Source organism: Seriola dumerili, unplaced genomic scaffold, assembly GCF_002260705.1.
Source record: "Seriola dumerili isolate Sdu_G_001 unplaced genomic scaffold, Sdu_1.0 BDQW01000998.1, whole genome shotgun sequence".
Taxonomy (NCBI): Eukaryota; Metazoa; Chordata; class Actinopteri; order Carangiformes; family Carangidae; genus Seriola; species Seriola dumerili.
In genome coordinates this window covers 91,132-108,585 of record NW_019175253.1, presented here as the reverse complement: position 1 = coordinate 108,585, position 17,454 = coordinate 91,132, and the positions used below count along the sequence as shown (strand labels likewise).

The 17,454-nt window shown below is 41.8% G+C and overlaps 2 protein-coding genes across 7 annotated transcripts; both read left to right on the top strand.

Annotated features, from left to right (window-relative positions):
- Positions 1–2,660: 2,660 nt before the first annotated feature.
- LOC111237550 (RCC1 and BTB domain-containing protein 1-like) lies at positions 2,661–10,752 on the top strand. Its single transcript, XM_022766684.1, has 14 exons — positions 2,661–2,700; positions 2,800–2,829; positions 3,721–4,018; positions 4,290–4,440; positions 4,715–4,881; positions 5,925–6,083; positions 6,172–6,279; positions 6,487–6,629; positions 6,865–6,928; positions 7,232–7,358; positions 7,462–7,588; positions 7,843–7,994; positions 8,131–8,261; positions 8,805–10,752. Exons 2-14 carry the CDS (start codon positions 2,813–2,815, stop codon positions 8,943–8,945), a joined length of 1,785 nt encoding a protein of 594 aa, XP_022622405.1. The 5' UTR covers positions 2,661–2,700; positions 2,800–2,812; the 3' UTR covers positions 8,946–10,752.
- Positions 10,753–11,484: 732 nt separating this feature from the next.
- cdadc1 (cytidine and dCMP deaminase domain containing 1) lies at positions 11,485–16,830 on the top strand. 6 transcript variants are annotated; one of them, XM_022766675.1, is made up of 11 exons: positions 11,485–11,616; positions 12,195–12,295; positions 12,419–12,596; positions 12,961–13,267; positions 13,754–13,960; positions 14,059–14,183; positions 14,706–14,755; positions 15,009–15,178; positions 15,328–15,517; positions 15,833–15,881; positions 16,044–16,830. In XM_022766675.1, the coding sequence occupies exons 1-11, from the start codon at positions 11,517–11,519 to the stop codon at positions 16,142–16,144; spliced, it is 1,578 nt and encodes a 525-aa protein (XP_022622396.1). In that variant the 5' UTR covers positions 11,485–11,516; the 3' UTR covers positions 16,145–16,830. The 6 variants fall into 6 exon arrangements, with proteins under 6 accessions (XP_022622396.1, XP_022622395.1, XP_022622394.1 ...); XM_022766674.1 differs by having other exon boundaries at positions 15,292–15,517; XM_022766673.1 differs by lacking the exon at positions 14,706–14,755 and having other exon boundaries at positions 14,059–14,275.
- Positions 16,831–17,454: the final 624 nt, after the last annotated feature.

Here is a 17,454-nt window from a genome sequence, read left to right as displayed (position 1 = left end):
TTGGTGAATTTGATTCGCACTGAGGAGACCACAGAAATGCTGCAGTGGTTTCAGAGGCGCAAGCTGGCGCTGTCCATGGTGCTGGATCCACATCAGCTGCTCAAACTCACTAACACAAACTACCAGTTACAGACAAACACTGGATTTCCAGCAACAAACCTCACTCTCAGCTGCATTGCAGTATTTGGCAAATGAGTCCAGGATAATGACCCTCGCAAACAGCCACGTCTCCTGCTCAACTTGACTTGTGTATTGTGACATTTGGATCACAACAAAGACCACACACACATAAGAGATACACCCACACACAGTCATTACTGCAGGATGACTGACGGCTGGCAGAATTTTTTTTTTTTTCACACTCTGTTCACAACTTGTATTATACAGCTCAAGGCTGCAGAATGGGATTGCTGTCATCAAGGGGCAAAATATCATCTGTGTGCACAGAGAGCTGCTGCAGCTCAGTGAGCAAACAGCCACAGCTGCATGTACTGTATGTGTACGGTGGATGCATTTATTCTACACAGCATATAGTGTGGCTGAGTAAAGGAAGAAGTAGAACAATAGAAAAGGCAAGGGTTGTAGGAACAAGGAGGGAGAAGGTGTGGGATGACAAAGGTGCAAGAGAAAAAACAAGGAAGAGAGTGAAAGGTGAGAGGAAGAGAGAGAAGGAAACAGGCTGAAATCTGAGAGCAGGAATTCAGAAAGAGCAAATGAACCACAAAAGAGGCAACTTTTGAGTTCAGTGCTCATAGGAAAGAGCCCAAAGCTTCTCTACTTGATATAAATCTCTACTTATTTTCATCTGGTTGCAGTGGCTCCCTTTTCCTTTTTCTTTTATTTTCTTTTCTTCTTAAATAAAACTTGAGATCAAGTTTTTCATGGGCCCTGTCCTGCAGCTGGACCCTAAAATGTCATCATTCCATACCTGCACCATTTGAAGGAGAACATAATTGTAAAATTAATATAACCTGTAGCTTCCCTTCCTCCGTGGAAAATGCAATAGAAAACATTTTTACTGGATGCACATCTGGTCGTATTTGAGGTGTGATTTATTTAGTTATTTTATTATTATAATTAGTTTTTTATTCACGACTTACATAACATTAACATAAGATATAACTGAACACCTGACTGTGTGCCTGTGAGCCTGAATTCAGGGCAAAACATCTCTCAATATGATTATAGGACCTTTTTATGAGCTGCCTTTGGGTTAAATCACTGCTGCGTTAAAGCCTTGCAATTTATGTGAAAAGCATTTCACAGTAAGCAAAGGAGATTTATTGCTCCTTCCAGCAACTGTCCAGCAAAGGACCAACAGCACTTGCTCATGAGTGGCAGATTTGTAGACTGAGTGCCTGTAGCAGCACATAGTGGTACACCAGGCTATTGAGAAGTGGGTTAGCACTAAGCCTGCTGATGTATTGATTTGTTGGCTGCAGCGCTGGGAGAAAAGCACAACATGGCCTGCGACCAGGGAATATCATACAACCTCCCTGTAAGCCACAGAATAGACGGCAAGACAAGTGCTGCTGTGGAACCCCAAGTGGAAATGATTGTCCTGATTTGCAAGGATTCATATTTAATCTGATCCACTGTAATATAAAACTTTTCTTTCTTTTTCTTTTTTTTTTTTTTACAAATGCTAGAAAAAAATACACATTTCTTTGGGACACATCAACCCAAGACAACCTCTCGTAAACACATTTGGTCTTGATTGTGATTGGCTCCTTTTCCATAAGAATCAGTGGAATCCTTCCACTCAGGCTGCTGCAGGGTCTGAAGCTTTGACTCAGCATGTTTACCTCATTTGAACTAGAAAAGCTGCTGCTGATGGTCAACCAAAGTCCAGTGTTATTAGACTGAGAAGTTAATCTTTAAAATCATTGAAGGAAGTAAGGTCCAGTAAGGTCCCCTCTTTGCAAACCATAATAATCAGTCTGATGCTTGGCCTGAAAAAACTGAGCTGACCCATTATTCAAACCCTGAAGCCAAAAAAACAAACAAAAAAAACCAAAAAACAAATTTACTGTGTCATATAAAAAGAGCATCCCAAATGATGCAGCACATCCAAGCTGCTGAGCCTAGAGCTATGTGGTAGTACTCCACCTGCAGGTCATCAAGGAAAACTACAACTGAGTATTCTGTGCATAATCAACAAGTCCAGTTATTTATTTATTTATTGGGGATAGAAGAATTAAAGATATGAAATCTATTGGAAATCAATTGTGTGTATTTTTGGCCCTTAACTCATCATTTATAAGGTCAATGAACTGCATTTAACTATCTGTTACATTAATTTAAAGGGTCTTTGGGAAACAGGGCAAGGATACAGACAGTGAATATCAACAAGTGAAACTTAAATATTGTGGTTTCTTAGTCTTTCCTGATATAAGCCACACTGGTTTTATTTTCATGTTTGAATAATTATAAAGTATAAATTCTGACTGGAAAAATATGCTGGCCACGATCGATTAAAAAAATAAAGAAAGGGAACATTTTAAAACTTTTTCCACAATTCAGAACTTCTTCAATCCCACATTTAAACTGCTGTTTAACTAATGACCGGAAGGGGGCAGCAATGCGCCGGTGCAGCGTCCAGTCTGCCACAAATACAGGAGACGAAGTATTGGCCACACTCGACGCAGTTTGATCAGGCAGCGCTTCTGTTGACAACACCGGGCAAACAATTTCAGTCGGGTAATTTCATATTGCTAGTTTACGTGTCGTATTTGTGGATGTTTTACTGATAGAGGTATTGTAATTACATGTTGTCGCTGTCTGTCTGTCTTTTCCCAGTCGTCTCGTTGTCATGGAGCGATGCTTTAGGTATGAAGAGCACAGGAAAGCGCTTAACTAAGGCTACTAGCTTCTCCCCTTTACCATATGCTTCAGTGCCATTTAGGTTGCTGTGGTGCATCACTAAATGGCTACATTTTTTTGACACTTGGCTGAAAGGGGAGTCTTGAGTTAGACAACGCAGTTATGGCTCGCTGACAATGCTATAGGATGTGTTTTGGCTAGCCCCGATGGAGAGAACTCGTCGCCGAACTCCACTCAAAAATCAAGCAATTTAAAAGTTCCGCTGCAGGATATATCCAGCTAATGATACATAAGACTCAGTGTATCAGTACGTTACTGATGTGTTTAGTAAAGTTGGTACATATGCCGAATTGAAGGGCGAATCTGGCTTAGCAAAGTCTTGAGTCATAGCTGCTTAACGAGACATTTAACATTCTCAAATAGGCAAGAATACAATTAATTGCCAAGATTTGTGTAGAATTTGGCTCATTTCAGCGGCAGCAAAATATGAGGCACAAAGCCTTGCTATAATAGATCAGTTGTGCTGCTTTGCTTGCATGCTATGCCTTATTGCCATGAACTAGTCATGACTTAGACCAGGAATTCACCTGTTCACTCGAAGCTGAAGAATTTTAGTTTCTGCAAGACACATTTCTGGTTCTTATGAACAGGTTAAGAACCATAAGATTTTGTTTGCATGTAGTTCAGAGTGTATCTGTCTGTGTATGTTTTTATCTGTTCACCTGTCTACTACAGGGTTTTTAAGTCCAATCTGCTTTTGAAATGTGTTGTTTTCACTCGTTTTTTAAAGAAGGGGAGCACATTTTCATTTTATGACATATGTTACTAGAAAAAGAGCCTTTGTCTCTGCCTTGTTCTATTTATTCACATCTAACTCTTGTGTTGTCCTATTTGAAGTGTCAGCAGGGATGATTCTGCTCCTTGCACGCCACCTCCGCCTCCACCAACATCAAATCCTCCTCCTCAAGTTCCCCCTTCTCCTCGTCATCCCCCTCCTATTCCTCCCTCCTCTCCTGTGTCACCCCTGACTCCTCCTCCCCGAAAAGGAAGGCTGAGTTTTGCCGGAGCCATGGTGGACGTCAGTAAGTGGCCCCTGTTCTCTCTGCTGAGCGCTGAGGAGCTAGCCACGGTCCGACAGGCTTGTGTCTTTGGAACCTCTGCTAATGAAGCCATCTACATCACCCATGGAAATGAGGTGAGGAGTGTGTCCTCAGCATACCCTGTCTCTTTCACTTGTCCTTGTTTATCTATACTTAAAGGTTTTAAGGCATTATTATCTATTTAAAAGCTGTTAAACTCCGTAATGTGTTTGTGTGGCATGCTTTGTGCCTATGTGCTCAAGTTTGACATTATATTTCAAGCTATATTCAAATAGCATCTACATCCTAACACGTGTTTCAGCTTGTGTACGCTCCCTTCACCTTTCATGTGAAGTATATGTTGATCAGTTGTTCATTATTTCCCAGGTATTTGTGTTTGGCGTGAACTGCAGTAGCTGCCTTGGTACAGGAGACAGCCTGAGCACCATTGTGCCAAAGAAACTAGACTTCCTGCGAGGGAAGAAGGTCATCAGCCTGAGCTATGGCAGCGGACCTCACGTCCTGTTGGCTACTGAAGGTAGGTTATTACTCATGCAATGCTCGCTGTGTGAATCATTCAGATAGTAAATCTCAAACTTGCACTCACAGGTGTCTGTCTCTGCTCCTCTCACCGTAAACCCTGCCAAGTATAAGTGCTCCTGTCTCTTATAGAAGTATTTAGATACTTCTTCTCTTGTATTGGATTGTATTTTTGTAGGATTTTTAGCAGAAGATTGAATGGTGAAACTCATGATTCACAAGCCTCTGCCTCCTCCGATCCGCTGAATAATCCTTGTGTTGATTCATTACAGATGGACAGCTGTTTGCTTGGGGGCACAATGGCTACAGTCAGTTGGGGAATGGGGCAACCAACCAGGGCCTGTCCCCAGTGCTGGTCACTGCTAACCTGCAGAACAAGAAGGTGAAAGAGGTGGCGTGCGGCTCGCATCACTCCATGGCTCTGACTCAGGATGGAGAGGTGACTGTTGTTTTCATGACTCTCCACTTTCATTGTTGTTACTGATTATTCTAGCCTACATTGATTTTTTTTTTTTTTTTTTAGATGTAATGTTTGGAAGATAAAAAAATCATCATTTATAAAATCAAATATCAAGGTTGATCCCTTATGTAATGACTGTGTGAGCTCTGAGCTGTCAGTTTAATATTAAACATTAAAGACCAGTGCAGACTGTCTGTTACTACAGACAAAAAATAGGAATTTGTAGTTTTCCATTTGTTTTATTCTTAATGTTTCCACCTGCTGCTTGTGGCAGTGATGGAGGGAGATAACCATAGCTAAAATATATTGAATAATTCATTTAGTTCAGATGTAAAATGTCATCTTTCCTGACACGTTAGCACCTCAAGATAAATGTTGTCATTCTCATTTGGATCAAGTATCATATTTCAGCTATGACTGTATCGGAGCATCCCCATACTAATCCTCTATAGCTCTGTAGCTGACGTTTGGAGAGGCACACAGTAGATGATGAGTCATAGAAGGGAAAAGCTGGTGCACAGAAAAATGATTTCTTCTTAAGGCTTCAACGAGTTGTCATTCAACACATAAATGACTGTAATTTATTTGAAAGCACTACATTTTGATGTTAGCATATTTACATATACCAGTATGTTTGTGTTTTATGTTTAGTTTTAGAAGGGTCACTTCAAGCCTTAACGTAGCCACCTTCTGTCCAGCTCGTGTCAGACTAAGCAGCTTATTTCTAACCCGAAGGCATTAAAGCTAATTAGGCTGTGTGTGTGTATGTGTGGTAAGCAGGAAAGGCTGTTGCTATGTGAAATGTTACTCCACATTTCACAGTGTTGCGTGAAAATTGCATTCTCTGTCTACATTATGTATTTGTGTGTCATGCTTCCCTCAGTTTGTAGAACAGCGTGTGGGTGGGGTAGGTTTTCTTTTTGGGGGGTTTTCAGATGCTTTTAAAACTTTAATGTGGTAAATTTGATTCAGCCGTTAACATTATTTTTCATGGCGGCACTTCAACCTCCCTGCTCCTCCAGGTCTTCGCATGGGGTTATAACAACTGTGGCCAGATTGGTTCCGGCTCCACAGCCAACCAGCCCTACCCTAGGAAAGTCACGGGCTGCCTGCAGGGCAAGAACGCGGTGGGCGTCGCGTGTGGTCAGACCTCCTCCATGGCTCTGGTCGACAACGGAGAGGTGAAGATGGCGTTACATGAACCCTTAGAGTTCCATGTGAGAAATCTGAGCGTCGTATAGTAAAGAGGCTTGTTTAATGTTTGTCCAGGTGTATGGCTGGGGCTACAATGGCAATGGACAGCTGGGTGTTGGTAACAATGGAAACCAGCTGACGCCTTGCCGCCTCACTGGACTCCAAGGGCTGTGTATTCAACAGGTAGGACAGCAGCCTAATGTAATGCTGACTGGTGGTGTGTATGCCGCGGAAAATGAAAATGACTCCAAACATGACCCACCTGTTAGTCGGTCATTGTGACTATCTAACAAACCCAAACCACAGTTCTCCTGTCTGATGGTGTAGTTGACGAGGTAATTGTTAGCTGCTGCAGCACCAGTCGAGCTTAAAGCGTTCCCTGCTTTCCAGATTGTATCGGGCTACGGCCACTGCCTGGCACTAACAGATGAAGGGCTGCTGTATGCCTGGGGAGCAAACACCTACGGTCAATTGGGAACCGGCAACAAGACCAACCACCTCAGCCCAGTACAAATCATGGCTGACAAAGAAAGGTACGGGAGAAGTTTCTCCCATCCTGTTAAGACGCCACTTTCCTGTTTCCTGTCCTCATTTCCTCCCTCTGCTCCTGGTCTTAAGTAGTTGCCAGTGATCAAAAGGAAGTTGTCTTTCCCTTCATAAACAAAGACTATAGACCAAATCCCGCCACAGTAAAAACACAGTTTTATACATAAAAACATGGTGTTTGTCAGGCTGTGTGTTAACGTATAGCCATCTCTCATTTAATAGGATTGTGGAGGTCGCTGCCTGCCATTCAACACATACCTCAGCAGCGAAGACGCAAAGTGGGCAGGTATACATGCAATTAATCTTGTGTACAATTGTTGAATGTAGGTACCTCTTGTGTGTTTATATGTGTTTGGCTCATATGTGAGTATGTTTTGTGTGATTGTGTATTTCCTGTTTTATAGTTTTCACATTGATTTGATTGATAAATGAGTTTGCAAATTTTAACCTCGACTGTTAAAGGAATAGTTTGATATTTTGGGAAATATCCGGGTCAGAGTTTTCTTCAGTTCATGTCTCGCATTGAGATTGTTTTTATATGATGGAGATGTTGGTAGATGTGATGTTAATACCAGTGTTCATCCTCCAGGTGTACATGTGGGGTCAGTGTCGGGGTCAGTCCATCGTCCTGCCTCACATCACTCACTTCGCCAGCACCGACGACGTCTTCGCCTGCTTCGCCACGCCCTCTGTCATGTGGAGGCTCATGTCAATGGGTGAGGGAGAGGTTGTTGATCCTGTGTGGAAGAATTTATTTTGCCAACACTATGAAAAGAAATTCTGTTTTTTACATGCACATCGTGTTCGGCTTTATTCCAGAGCACGATGACTTCCTGACTGTTGCCGAGGCTCTAAAGAAAGAGTTTGACAGTCCAGAAACGGCTGACCTGAAATTCAGTGTTGACGGCAAATGCATTCATGTTCACAAAGCTGTGTTGAAGATCAGGTGGGCGTGTGTTTGTGTGTGCATATAAAACATAGATGTCACTACAAAGTAATCATGCTAAATCAGTGATAGCATTGCTTTTGAATAGCTTCTTCCCTGGCCCATGACCCGTCCCTCCACAAAGTTGGGTGCAAATCGGTTCAGTACTTTTTGCGTAATCCTGCTGACAAACAAACAGGCAGGGGCAGACAGAGGGAGTATATCAATACACAGCCCTGTATTGAGTACAAATAGAGGTCTTTTGTTTCAAATAGGTGTGAGCATTTCCGATCGATGTTCCGCTCCCAGTGGACGGAGGATCAGCAGGAGGTGATAGAGATTGGCCAGTTCTCTTACCCTGTCTACAGATCCTTCCTGCAGTTTCTCTACACAGACACCGTCGACCTTCCTCCTGAGGACGCCATCGGTTAGCAATTCAAATACTGTGTTCTCTTATTCACACTGAATCAGCTTAACGATGTATTTACACTGTTATCTCTGTGTGTGTGTGTGTGTGTGTGTGTGTGTGTGTGTGTGTGTGTGTGTGTGTGTGTCGTCCGCAGGCCTGCTGGACCTGGCCACCTCTTACTGCGAAAACCGTCTGAAACGCCTGTGTCAGCAGATCATCAAGAGCGGTATCACTGTGGAAAATGCCTTCACCCTGCTGTCCGCCGCCATACGATACGACGCAGAGGTACAATGTACACAGACAGACTGTGCACAACAATACCGAGATGTTAACGTGTAGCGGCTGATAGTGGTGGTTCATCTTACCCCGACACATTTATCCTATTGTCTTACTCTATACAACAACAGCTGAGTCTGAGTTTCAGGCAACTGCATGAATGGGACAGTGATTGACATGTTGATTGAAACACAGTACTGCATGTGTCTAACTGTCCTTTCAATAGTATTGTTTTGAGAATCCATTACTGCAGTCAACAACTTCTCTATAAAACCAACACTTTTTCTTGCAGCACGTGATTTAAAGTTCCTATATCGACCAAAGAATAAGGGGACACCCGGTGTACACCCAGTGAACTGCATGAACAACATTACATTCACCCCTATTCTAGAAATGACTCCTACACTGTGCTGTTGTGTGGATGGTGCTGCTGTGGCATTGTACTCTCCAGAGGGATCGTGTCAGTTTGGTCGTTTCTATTCTGTTCTCTGCATTACATTATATTAGATTTTAGTATATTCTAATCCGGTCTCATTATGTGTCTCTTTCCAGGACCTGGAAGAGTTTTGTTTCAGGTTCTGTGTCAACCATCTGACTCAGGTGACTCAGACCGGAGCCTTCTGGCAGGTGGACGGAGCAATGCTCAAGGAGTTCATTAGCAGAGCTAGCCGCTGCGGAGCCTTCAAGAACTGAGTGGTACTCTTTTCATTTTTACACAGTATAAACTATGATCTGACCGAGTGGATGTGGTTGTAGCAGCAGCGTGTCACCGCGCTGGAAATATCCATTCTGATCACATTCCTAAAAGGAAGCAACGGTCCGGTTGATTTTCATATTTACTGAGGCACATGTTGGCACATAAGCAGCATCATTGAAGAGATTCTGGACTGGAGTTTGAGCTGCGTTATCCACTGATCTGAAATCAGCACTTTGGCCAATTCCTGTGGAGTCACTCGACATACTCATGGCGCTTTTTCTGTCAAACTGAACTGTATTCTCTACAGGCTGTATGTATACTTGAATTTTTGCTTCTCTTCTCGGCCAGTGCTTGCATGTACTGAACAGTCTTCCTTTATTTTCTGGAAAAGTTACTGTGGGAGACCAAAGACCTAGAAGGAATAGTAAAACCAGTTCAAAGAACAGTGCGTCTTTGTTTGCTAACTGAAAAAGATGGTTTTGTTATAAGAGCTTAGATAACTGATTTACACTGGCCAGGACACTAGTACCACTGTATTGAAACACATCTTTGAGTTACCTCTACTTTCCATTTCTATCATTTTCAGATTGCAGTCTTTGTGTTCAGGCAAAACTACATATTTGATATGTCAAATCTATAAATTTAACTTAATTTAAAAAGCAGAGTCCCATTTAGAGGCATCAACATACACAGCTGCTCCAGATGCCACTGTGGGTTGTTATGGGACACTTGGTTTGTTATGTTAATTGTTCTCTAGCTGGGATTCTGTATATTTTAGAAGTTCAATACCATTGTGGGGTGTATGATATTTTCCTTTTTTATATTCAAGTCTGTTTTCTGTCCATTACGCCTGACTCAAGTTTTTGTTCTGTGGCACTTTAGGAAACTACAGTTGCTTTTTTCTTCATATTCAGTAAAACACTAACAGTTTCAATAGTTTAAAACCCTGTGGAAGGAAAGACTAGATAACTGAGTTAAAGAATTCTGTACTAGAGCTTTTTTAAAAGCATCATTAAATATTTGAGGCACATTACATTACTAGATTCCTTAATAATTCCTTGGTAATTTATTGCGTTCTTTTGTAGATACAGGGAGAATGCCCTGGACTGAACCTGCACAAGACACTGCAAGCTAAAGCAATATTAACTCTTTGAAATGCTCTGTAGAAATAAATGTGTTTTTTTTTGTTCATGTTTGCGTATTTGCTTCGGGTTAAGATTACCAAAAAAAAAAAAACTGCTTGCAGGTCCTAGTTTTTCCTCTCTGCTGTATCACTGGGTGTTGTGACTATCTATGTATGCTGCTGCAGGAAATTGTTTTAGAGTAGTTGAGATAACACCAGGTCAGCTGGCAGCGAGGCTGGTGAGATCAGTTTCAGTTTCCTCTGTTAGGTTTCTATTCCTTGATGCCACGAGTAGAGCCTCTGTTTATTATTAAAGCACAGGAAACAATTATAGATGAATTGAGGTTAGATTTTGACTTAAATGGTATGAGGAGCAGGTTTACACTTTTCTTTTTTTTTTTTATATGAAAAAGGACAAGCAAACTGGAAAAAATAAAGATGTTTTTGCTTATTGTATTAAGATAAAAATATATTTTTGTTATGCTTTCTTAAGCTTTTATTTACTTAGGACCAGTTTATAAGTCATGCAACATGCTTAAATTCAACTTACAGCATTATGATGTTGGGATTTATATTACTATTCTTTTGCTGTTACATATCTGGGACATGTTACTTCACTTTGTTTTCTATTCAGTTTTGGGGCTGATATGTTTCTGTGAATAAATAAGTAACTCATCTGATTTGTTCCCATTTTACTGCATATTTTGTATTAACCTAGTCCCTTACAAGTTTATTCTTGTTGTGTACATATTCCTCAGCGTAAGATTAGATTTCAGACATTGTTGCCAGCGGATTCAAGATTGAATAGTTAAAATACCTACCTGTATTTCTTCTCATTTCAGTTGTTTTCTTAATGCATTTAATTTTGTTTTATGTTAAAGTAGCTCATTCTTTTTACAGGGTGATACAAATAGCAGCTACATGATGATAATATGATACAATCTAGTGCTGTATATGATATTTTATACTAATGATCATCATTGTCATTACAATTTTATATGAGTACTCAGTACTCATGGGTCAAGGCTGTGTGGGGAAATTATTTGGAAAAGGTCTGACATCACTGTCATACCTTAAATATAGCGTCATCAATTGTATCATATGGACACTCCACATATATCGCGAGAGTATGGCACTGAGAAAGGGGGAGGTCTCTAATAAAGTTCATTTTCTCCTGATCTGTTCATCTGAAAAATGTCATTTTGATGTCAGAATGTACGCGTGGCTTGTGAAAACTGGATCCAATATTTATTTCGGTGACTATGGAGCGAAAGAATCTGTGATAATCTCGTTCACTTCGCCCACTGGAATGAATACACTCAGACCTGCTTCCGGTTTCCTAAAGGGGCGAGGAGCTGGAGAAACACACGTCACGCAGATACAGGAAATAAACGATGTATGTGTCTTCCGGCTCCGTTAATATAGCTAGACATTGGCAGGTTGAATGGAAGGAAGCAAGACAAGGAACCGTGCCGATACGGGCCAGTCCAGTCCGGGTCGAGATACGAAAGACGGTAGCACCCAGACTGACAGCAGAGCACAAGGTGAACTAGATGGAAAAGGAGTTAATATTCTAATGCTAATGGATTAGCTAGCTTTGACAATGATTGATTTGCACATTGAAATTCAAAGACAATCCTTCCTGACTATATTGGTTAGCGTTTTTTTCATTATGAAAGTTTACCACTGCAGATAGTATTCAACCTTGTGACAAAGGTGTTCATGAATTGAAGGTATAATGTATCCTAATGTCTCATAAATGAATAGTATACTGTGCTTCTGTTTGCTCTAACTGTCTCAGCTGAGCATGTCCAAAGTTCAGACATTGTGGACATACATTATAGTTTTTATTATTATTACATTAGAAGTAAACAAGACTAGATCCCTCCATGTTTATGTAAAAGATATGCATTACATGACATGCAGCTGACACAGAATCATTTCAGATGGTCATGACCTCAAGTCGTGGTTTAGGTTTATTTAGAATTATGATATAAATGGGAACCTGCTACTCTCACACCAGCAAGTAATTACAGCTTTGCACAAAGGTTCTTCAGTGGCAAAGCGTGGACAAGATGACTCTCCATCATGGATTTTATTTCTTATTTTGTCTCTCCTCCAGGTCATGGCCCCAGGTTATCAAAGGTCAATCTGTATACATTATTGAGTTTGTGGATGGAGCTGTTCCCTCGGGAACAGCACGAAGAGGATGACCACAGTCAGGTTGGTATACAAACTGAAACACAGCATGTCATGAGTAAAATTTCTTCTTCATCTACTACATGTAGCGTACAGTGCATGAGACTGTTAAATATTGATAATAATTTTGAATCTGCTGTGTTCCAGATCCGTGGCATGGGTCTGGTGGTGGTGCGGGACAGTAAGGTGATGGGACTCCACTGTTCAGGAGCTGAGCTTCACGCAGGACAGGCAGCCATTATCCAACATGGCCCCCGCTTGGCTGACTGTCAGCTGTACTTCTCTAGGAGACCCTGTGCTACCTGCCTCAAGATGATCATCAACGGTGAGGGCAGGACTGACAGAGAGTGCTTTATGACACTGTCGTTATCACAGTGTACAGTTTTTTTTTAAATCTCCACCTCCAGAACAAGGCGATGTGGTGCAACCCATTTTAATACAGTGATGCAATATCAATAAATCACCTTCCTAAATGCTCTTTTGACTTTGTTAGACTTTGTCACCAAATATCATCATGTATAGGAATTTGACAGGCATTTACTTTTACTTTCCCCTATTTAAATCAATGATGTTGTTACAATCGTCCTGACTTTCATTAGACTTTAAAACACATCATTTCTGACTTCACTCCACTGAGCAAGGTTAACTAGAAAATGATGCTGATGATGATGCTGTTGGCTCTTCTCCAGCTGGAGTCAGTCAGATCTCTTTCTGGCCCGGAGACCCTGAGGTCAGCATGCTGAGGTCCGCCTCTACAAACCCGTCGAACTCCTCCCACTCCCACAGTCCACCTGGCCGCATCACGGAGGAGGCGGCGCTGGACGCTGTGGCGACAGAGAAGCTGAAGTCCAACAGCCGCCCTCACATCTGTGTCCTGCTGCAGCCGCTGGTGCCCGGCCTGGCACAGTTTGTCAGCGAGACGTCCAGAGAGTGTGATTTCATGGAAAGAGTGACTGATGACGAACCAGGGCTGAACGCAGAGGAACTCTTCAACGGGTACCCTACATACATACCAGCACTAATTAGAAGAAAATACCAAGTGATGCTTTTCCTTTTTAAGTCATTGTTGCTGTCTTGACACCTACATCCAAGGGCGTAGCTTTGGTTTCATGGCTTCTTTCATCCGTATTTTGGCAGTTAGACAGAACAGAGACTCTGTTAGTGAGTAAATCAAACTAAAACCATAAAACTGCTGCAGGGCAAAAATAGGATTTTGAAAAGTGAAGAGTACATGTCCTGCTCTCAGTGGAAATTACATATTTCCTTTAATCAGTGAAGCAAACGTTAAATATGCTAAAAAAAAAAATTCATCTGCAACAAAATATGCTCATTGACTAAAATATGTATCAAGTGAGACTGGAGTCCTTTGAAGTTCTTTGAAACCAACTGCATGACTAAATCATACAATCTGCATATCAGCTCTTAAAAAAAAAAAAGTATCTGTGTTGCATATAAATTGGAGAAATTCTTCGCACTCTCCAGAGATCGAACGAAGCACCTGAAGGATTTCTCCCGACAGTTTCTGGTCGGGACATCGCAGCAGCACCGGGAGATCTTGACACAAATGGGTCTGGAGAACTTCTGCGTGGAGCCCTACTTCTCAAACCTGAGGAACAACATGAGGCAGCTGGTGGAGGTTCTGGCCGCGGTGGCCGCCGGGATGCCGCTTCGACACTACAGATTCTACGGGTTGGAAACACTCTTTAAATCACAGCTCTTACTGTTGCGGACGTTTTAGCCATCCGCTGTTGTTATTTGTTGCTGATTGTGTTGTTTCTGTGACTCAGGGAACAGTGTTCAGCCACTGAGCCATCACCGGCCTCACTGCCCCCTTCTCCTCCTCATGAAGTAGTATCCCAAGAAGTGGCTCGCCATTGCATTATCCAAGCCAGACTGCTGGCCTACAGAACAGGTCTGCTTGCTTTTTGTGTTTGTCACAGAAGTCAAGGTGGATGCAGGATACGAGACTTGCTTCCTGTTTCAGGTCAGACTGAACAAGAAGAGGTAAAAACAGACCGGAAACCATTTATCTTCAAATCTGTCAGCAAGAATAATAAACAAATCAAACGATCTGTTTTCAGATAGATGAAGTGATGAGTAATAATGCGTTCGTCAAAGCTGCCGGAACATTCAAGTTTGGCTGGATGACAGTTTAAGTGCTCGATCGACATTCTAGCTTCAGCATTTTAGCCTGAGGAAGCCTGACAGATATTCCTAGATAAACCAAAGATAAACCAACGACAGATTTGTGTGTGTCAGGAGTAAAGAAGCCAAGACTCTCGAGTCTTCTTGAAACTAAGGGCTGAGGCAACAGATGCAAGCCTGTAGGACATTTTCCTGATTGACAGGCTTAAAGGTCACAATCATTTTAAATATTGTTCTTGTCAGCGTTGACATTTGTCAGCAGATTCTGAAACTGTCATTTTCATTCCAGAGGACCCCAAAGTGGGTGTGGGTGCTGTTATCTGGGCCAAAGCACACACGGTGAGCTCACCTTTCTCACCTCTGCTTCGATTTGACTATTTCATATCCACTGCAGAATTATTATACATCTGTTCTCGTCATGTAAAGCGTTAGATGAGAATATCAGTAGCTCTTAGCTTAGTTTAGCGTAAAGACTGAAAGCAGAGGGAAACAGCTAGACTGGCTTAAAAATAAAAAATCCACCTTTAAAAGAAATAGTTCCAGCACATGTCTCCTGACAAAACATTGACTGTTTTGAACTCTCTTGTTCAAGGCTGGCTGCGACGGAACGGGGCGCCTGTACCTGGCGGGTTGCGGGTACAACGCTTACCCAGCAGGCTCCAAGTACGCCGAGTACCCACAGATGGACAACAAGCAGGAGGACCGGCAGAGACGCAAATACAGATTCATTGTCCACGCAGAGCAGAACGCCCTCACCTTCAGGTCAGAGTCTGTCCCTTTACACAGTGGAGGAGGATGATAATGTGAAAAGCGTCTTTATCTGCGCTGCTCTTATTATTTTGAACAATTTTTTTTTAAAAACTGATGGTGAGCAGTGTTTTGACGGACAGCGTTCTCCCTGACGCCTTCAGGACTCGAGAATTCAAAGCGGGGGAGCCCACCATCCTGTTCGTAACCAAGTGTCCGTGTGACGAGTGCGTCCCTCTGATCAGGGGAGCCGGCATCACACACATCTACACCACCGACCAGGACAGGGACAAAGACAAGGGAGACATTTCCTACATGAGGTTCAGCAGCATGAAGGACGTCAACAAGTTCATAGTGAGCACACGGAGGGAGGGAGGGAGGGAGGGAGGGAGGGAGGAAAAAATTTAATGAAGGCTTTTTTTCTTTTTTTTTTCCTTTTCCTATTTTATGTTGTTACATGCTGATTTACAGATATGTATATATTTGTATATACTAAAGCAAAAATTAGCCACCATCCGTCGAGACAGATTCTATGTGGTAATTTATTCTGTTGTTCATACGTTGACTCAGCAGCTTGCAGGGTGTGTTGCTGCTGGTGCCTTTGAAGAGAGTAGATAAGACTCCTTAGATTTCACCACCTTGAAGAATCTGACATTTCTCTCTTCACAGTGGCAGAGGAGCCCTTCAGATTGCTCGGTGTCCTTTCCTCAAGTTGCCAGTAAGTTCCAACTTATTATCTTTAAATGTGGCTTTTTTTTTTTTTTTTGTCCCTGCACAGATAAACTGTGAAGTGGGGTTACACATGAGAGAAATGACGTTGCAGTTTAACAGTAGTATTTTCTTCTTCTTCTTCTTCTTCTTCTTCTTCTTCTTCTTCCAGACGGTTGTGTCGGGAAGCACAACAGACAGACCGAGCGGGAGAGCCACAGCAGCAAGAAGCTGCGCATCAACAGATCCCATGACTTACCTTCTGTCAGCTGAGCATCGCACCTGCGCAGACGGACAGTTGGATAAATGGAGAAACCAAAAAAAACTACAGAATCGTGTTTTTAGATTAGATATTTTACGGTTGCTGCTCAAATTCATTTGAGATCAAATCTGTGCCTGCACAGAATCTTCCGTTACTTTATTTGCCCTTAAATGCAGCTGCTGCATGTTTGTTTCATACAACGCTGACTGAGTGGTACGACCTAAATCTAAAATGTGATATTTTAACTGCCATAGGCTGCTCTATGGAGGAATTGTTAGTCCAATCCAAGTCATTAAGAAGTGATTGGCAGTGAGTAAAAGAGGTACAAAATGGAAGGAAGGGACGGATGGACGGATCAGTGATGGACAAGGTAAAGAATGTGCGGACACTATTTTTGAATGAAGGAAAACAGTACAAACTATGGAACTTTATTTTTTTATGTTACATTACATTCAGGAAGTGTTCAGACCCCTTTGGATGACAATGACCAAGTGAAAACTTGTGAATTTTTGACAAAGTGAAGTATTCAGACCGTTTGCTTTGACACTTGACATTTAGCTCCAGGTTAGCTCGTTTCTGTCCTTAGCTCTGCAGGCAGCTCCTCCTCCTCATGACTCGGTTTTTTATGAGAGACTTTATTTTACTTTATTTTCCTAATCATGTCCAATCAGCTGAATGAAAGAATCAAGGTGTAGAAACATCTCAAGACATGATCAAGAGAAAATAGAGTGTCTGAATACTTTTGTCAATGCGATATTTCAGTTTTTCCTTTTCAATAAATTGTTTTTAAATTTTTAGCATCAGGCTGCAACATAAAACCTGAAAGAAACTGAAGTGGTCTGAACACTTTGTGAATGCTCTGTAAATGGTGAATAGTTTATTTAAACGGTATGAGGTATTGGGATATAAGGACAGCCATACTGTGTGTGTGTGTGCGTGCGTGCGTGTGTGTGCTAACACTGCACCATCTCTCCATGCATGTGTACACCTGGTGGGTGGTTGCTTGGTAAAATGTTTTAAAGCTGCACGGCTTTTAATTTAGGTTTTTATGATGAAACTGTTCTAAATAGGATTTTGCACTAGGTTTGGATTTCAAGTTTGAAAGAAATCAAGATATTTATAGTAGAGAAAGACAAAGAACATTATCACTGGCAGCAAAGAAGCAACACACTGATAAACAGGTGTTCGCTAAACTGCCACATGAAGCAGCTTTAAGAAAGGAGATGGTTGGTTACACAGTTCGACCATTGTGTCACTATTACAATTTATTTATCTACAACTCTGAAGAATTACCTTTAACTTTTTGCACAAGGATCTATTC

Excerpts from the sequence above, each read along its gene's own strand:
- LOC111237550 (XM_022766684.1), top strand. Across the intron at positions 6,929-7,231 it reads CGAAGACGCAAAGTGGGCAG|GTGTACATGTGGGGTCAGTG; the intron begins GTATACATGCAA and ends TTCATCCTCCAG. Across the intron at positions 7,995-8,130 it reads TCCTCCTGAGGACGCCATCG|GCCTGCTGGACCTGGCCACC; the intron begins GTTAGCAATTCA and ends TGTCGTCCGCAG.
- cdadc1 (XM_022766672.1), top strand. The coding sequence starts at position 11,517 with ATGGAAGGAAGCAAGACAAGGAACCGTGCCGATACGGGCCAGTCCAGT. Across the intron at positions 12,296-12,418 it reads AAGAGGATGACCACAGTCAG|ATCCGTGGCATGGGTCTGGT; the intron begins GTTGGTATACAA and ends GCTGTGTTCCAG. Across the intron at positions 13,268-13,753 it reads GCAGAGGAACTCTTCAACGG|AGATCGAACGAAGCACCTGA; the intron begins GTACCCTACATA and ends CGCACTCTCCAG.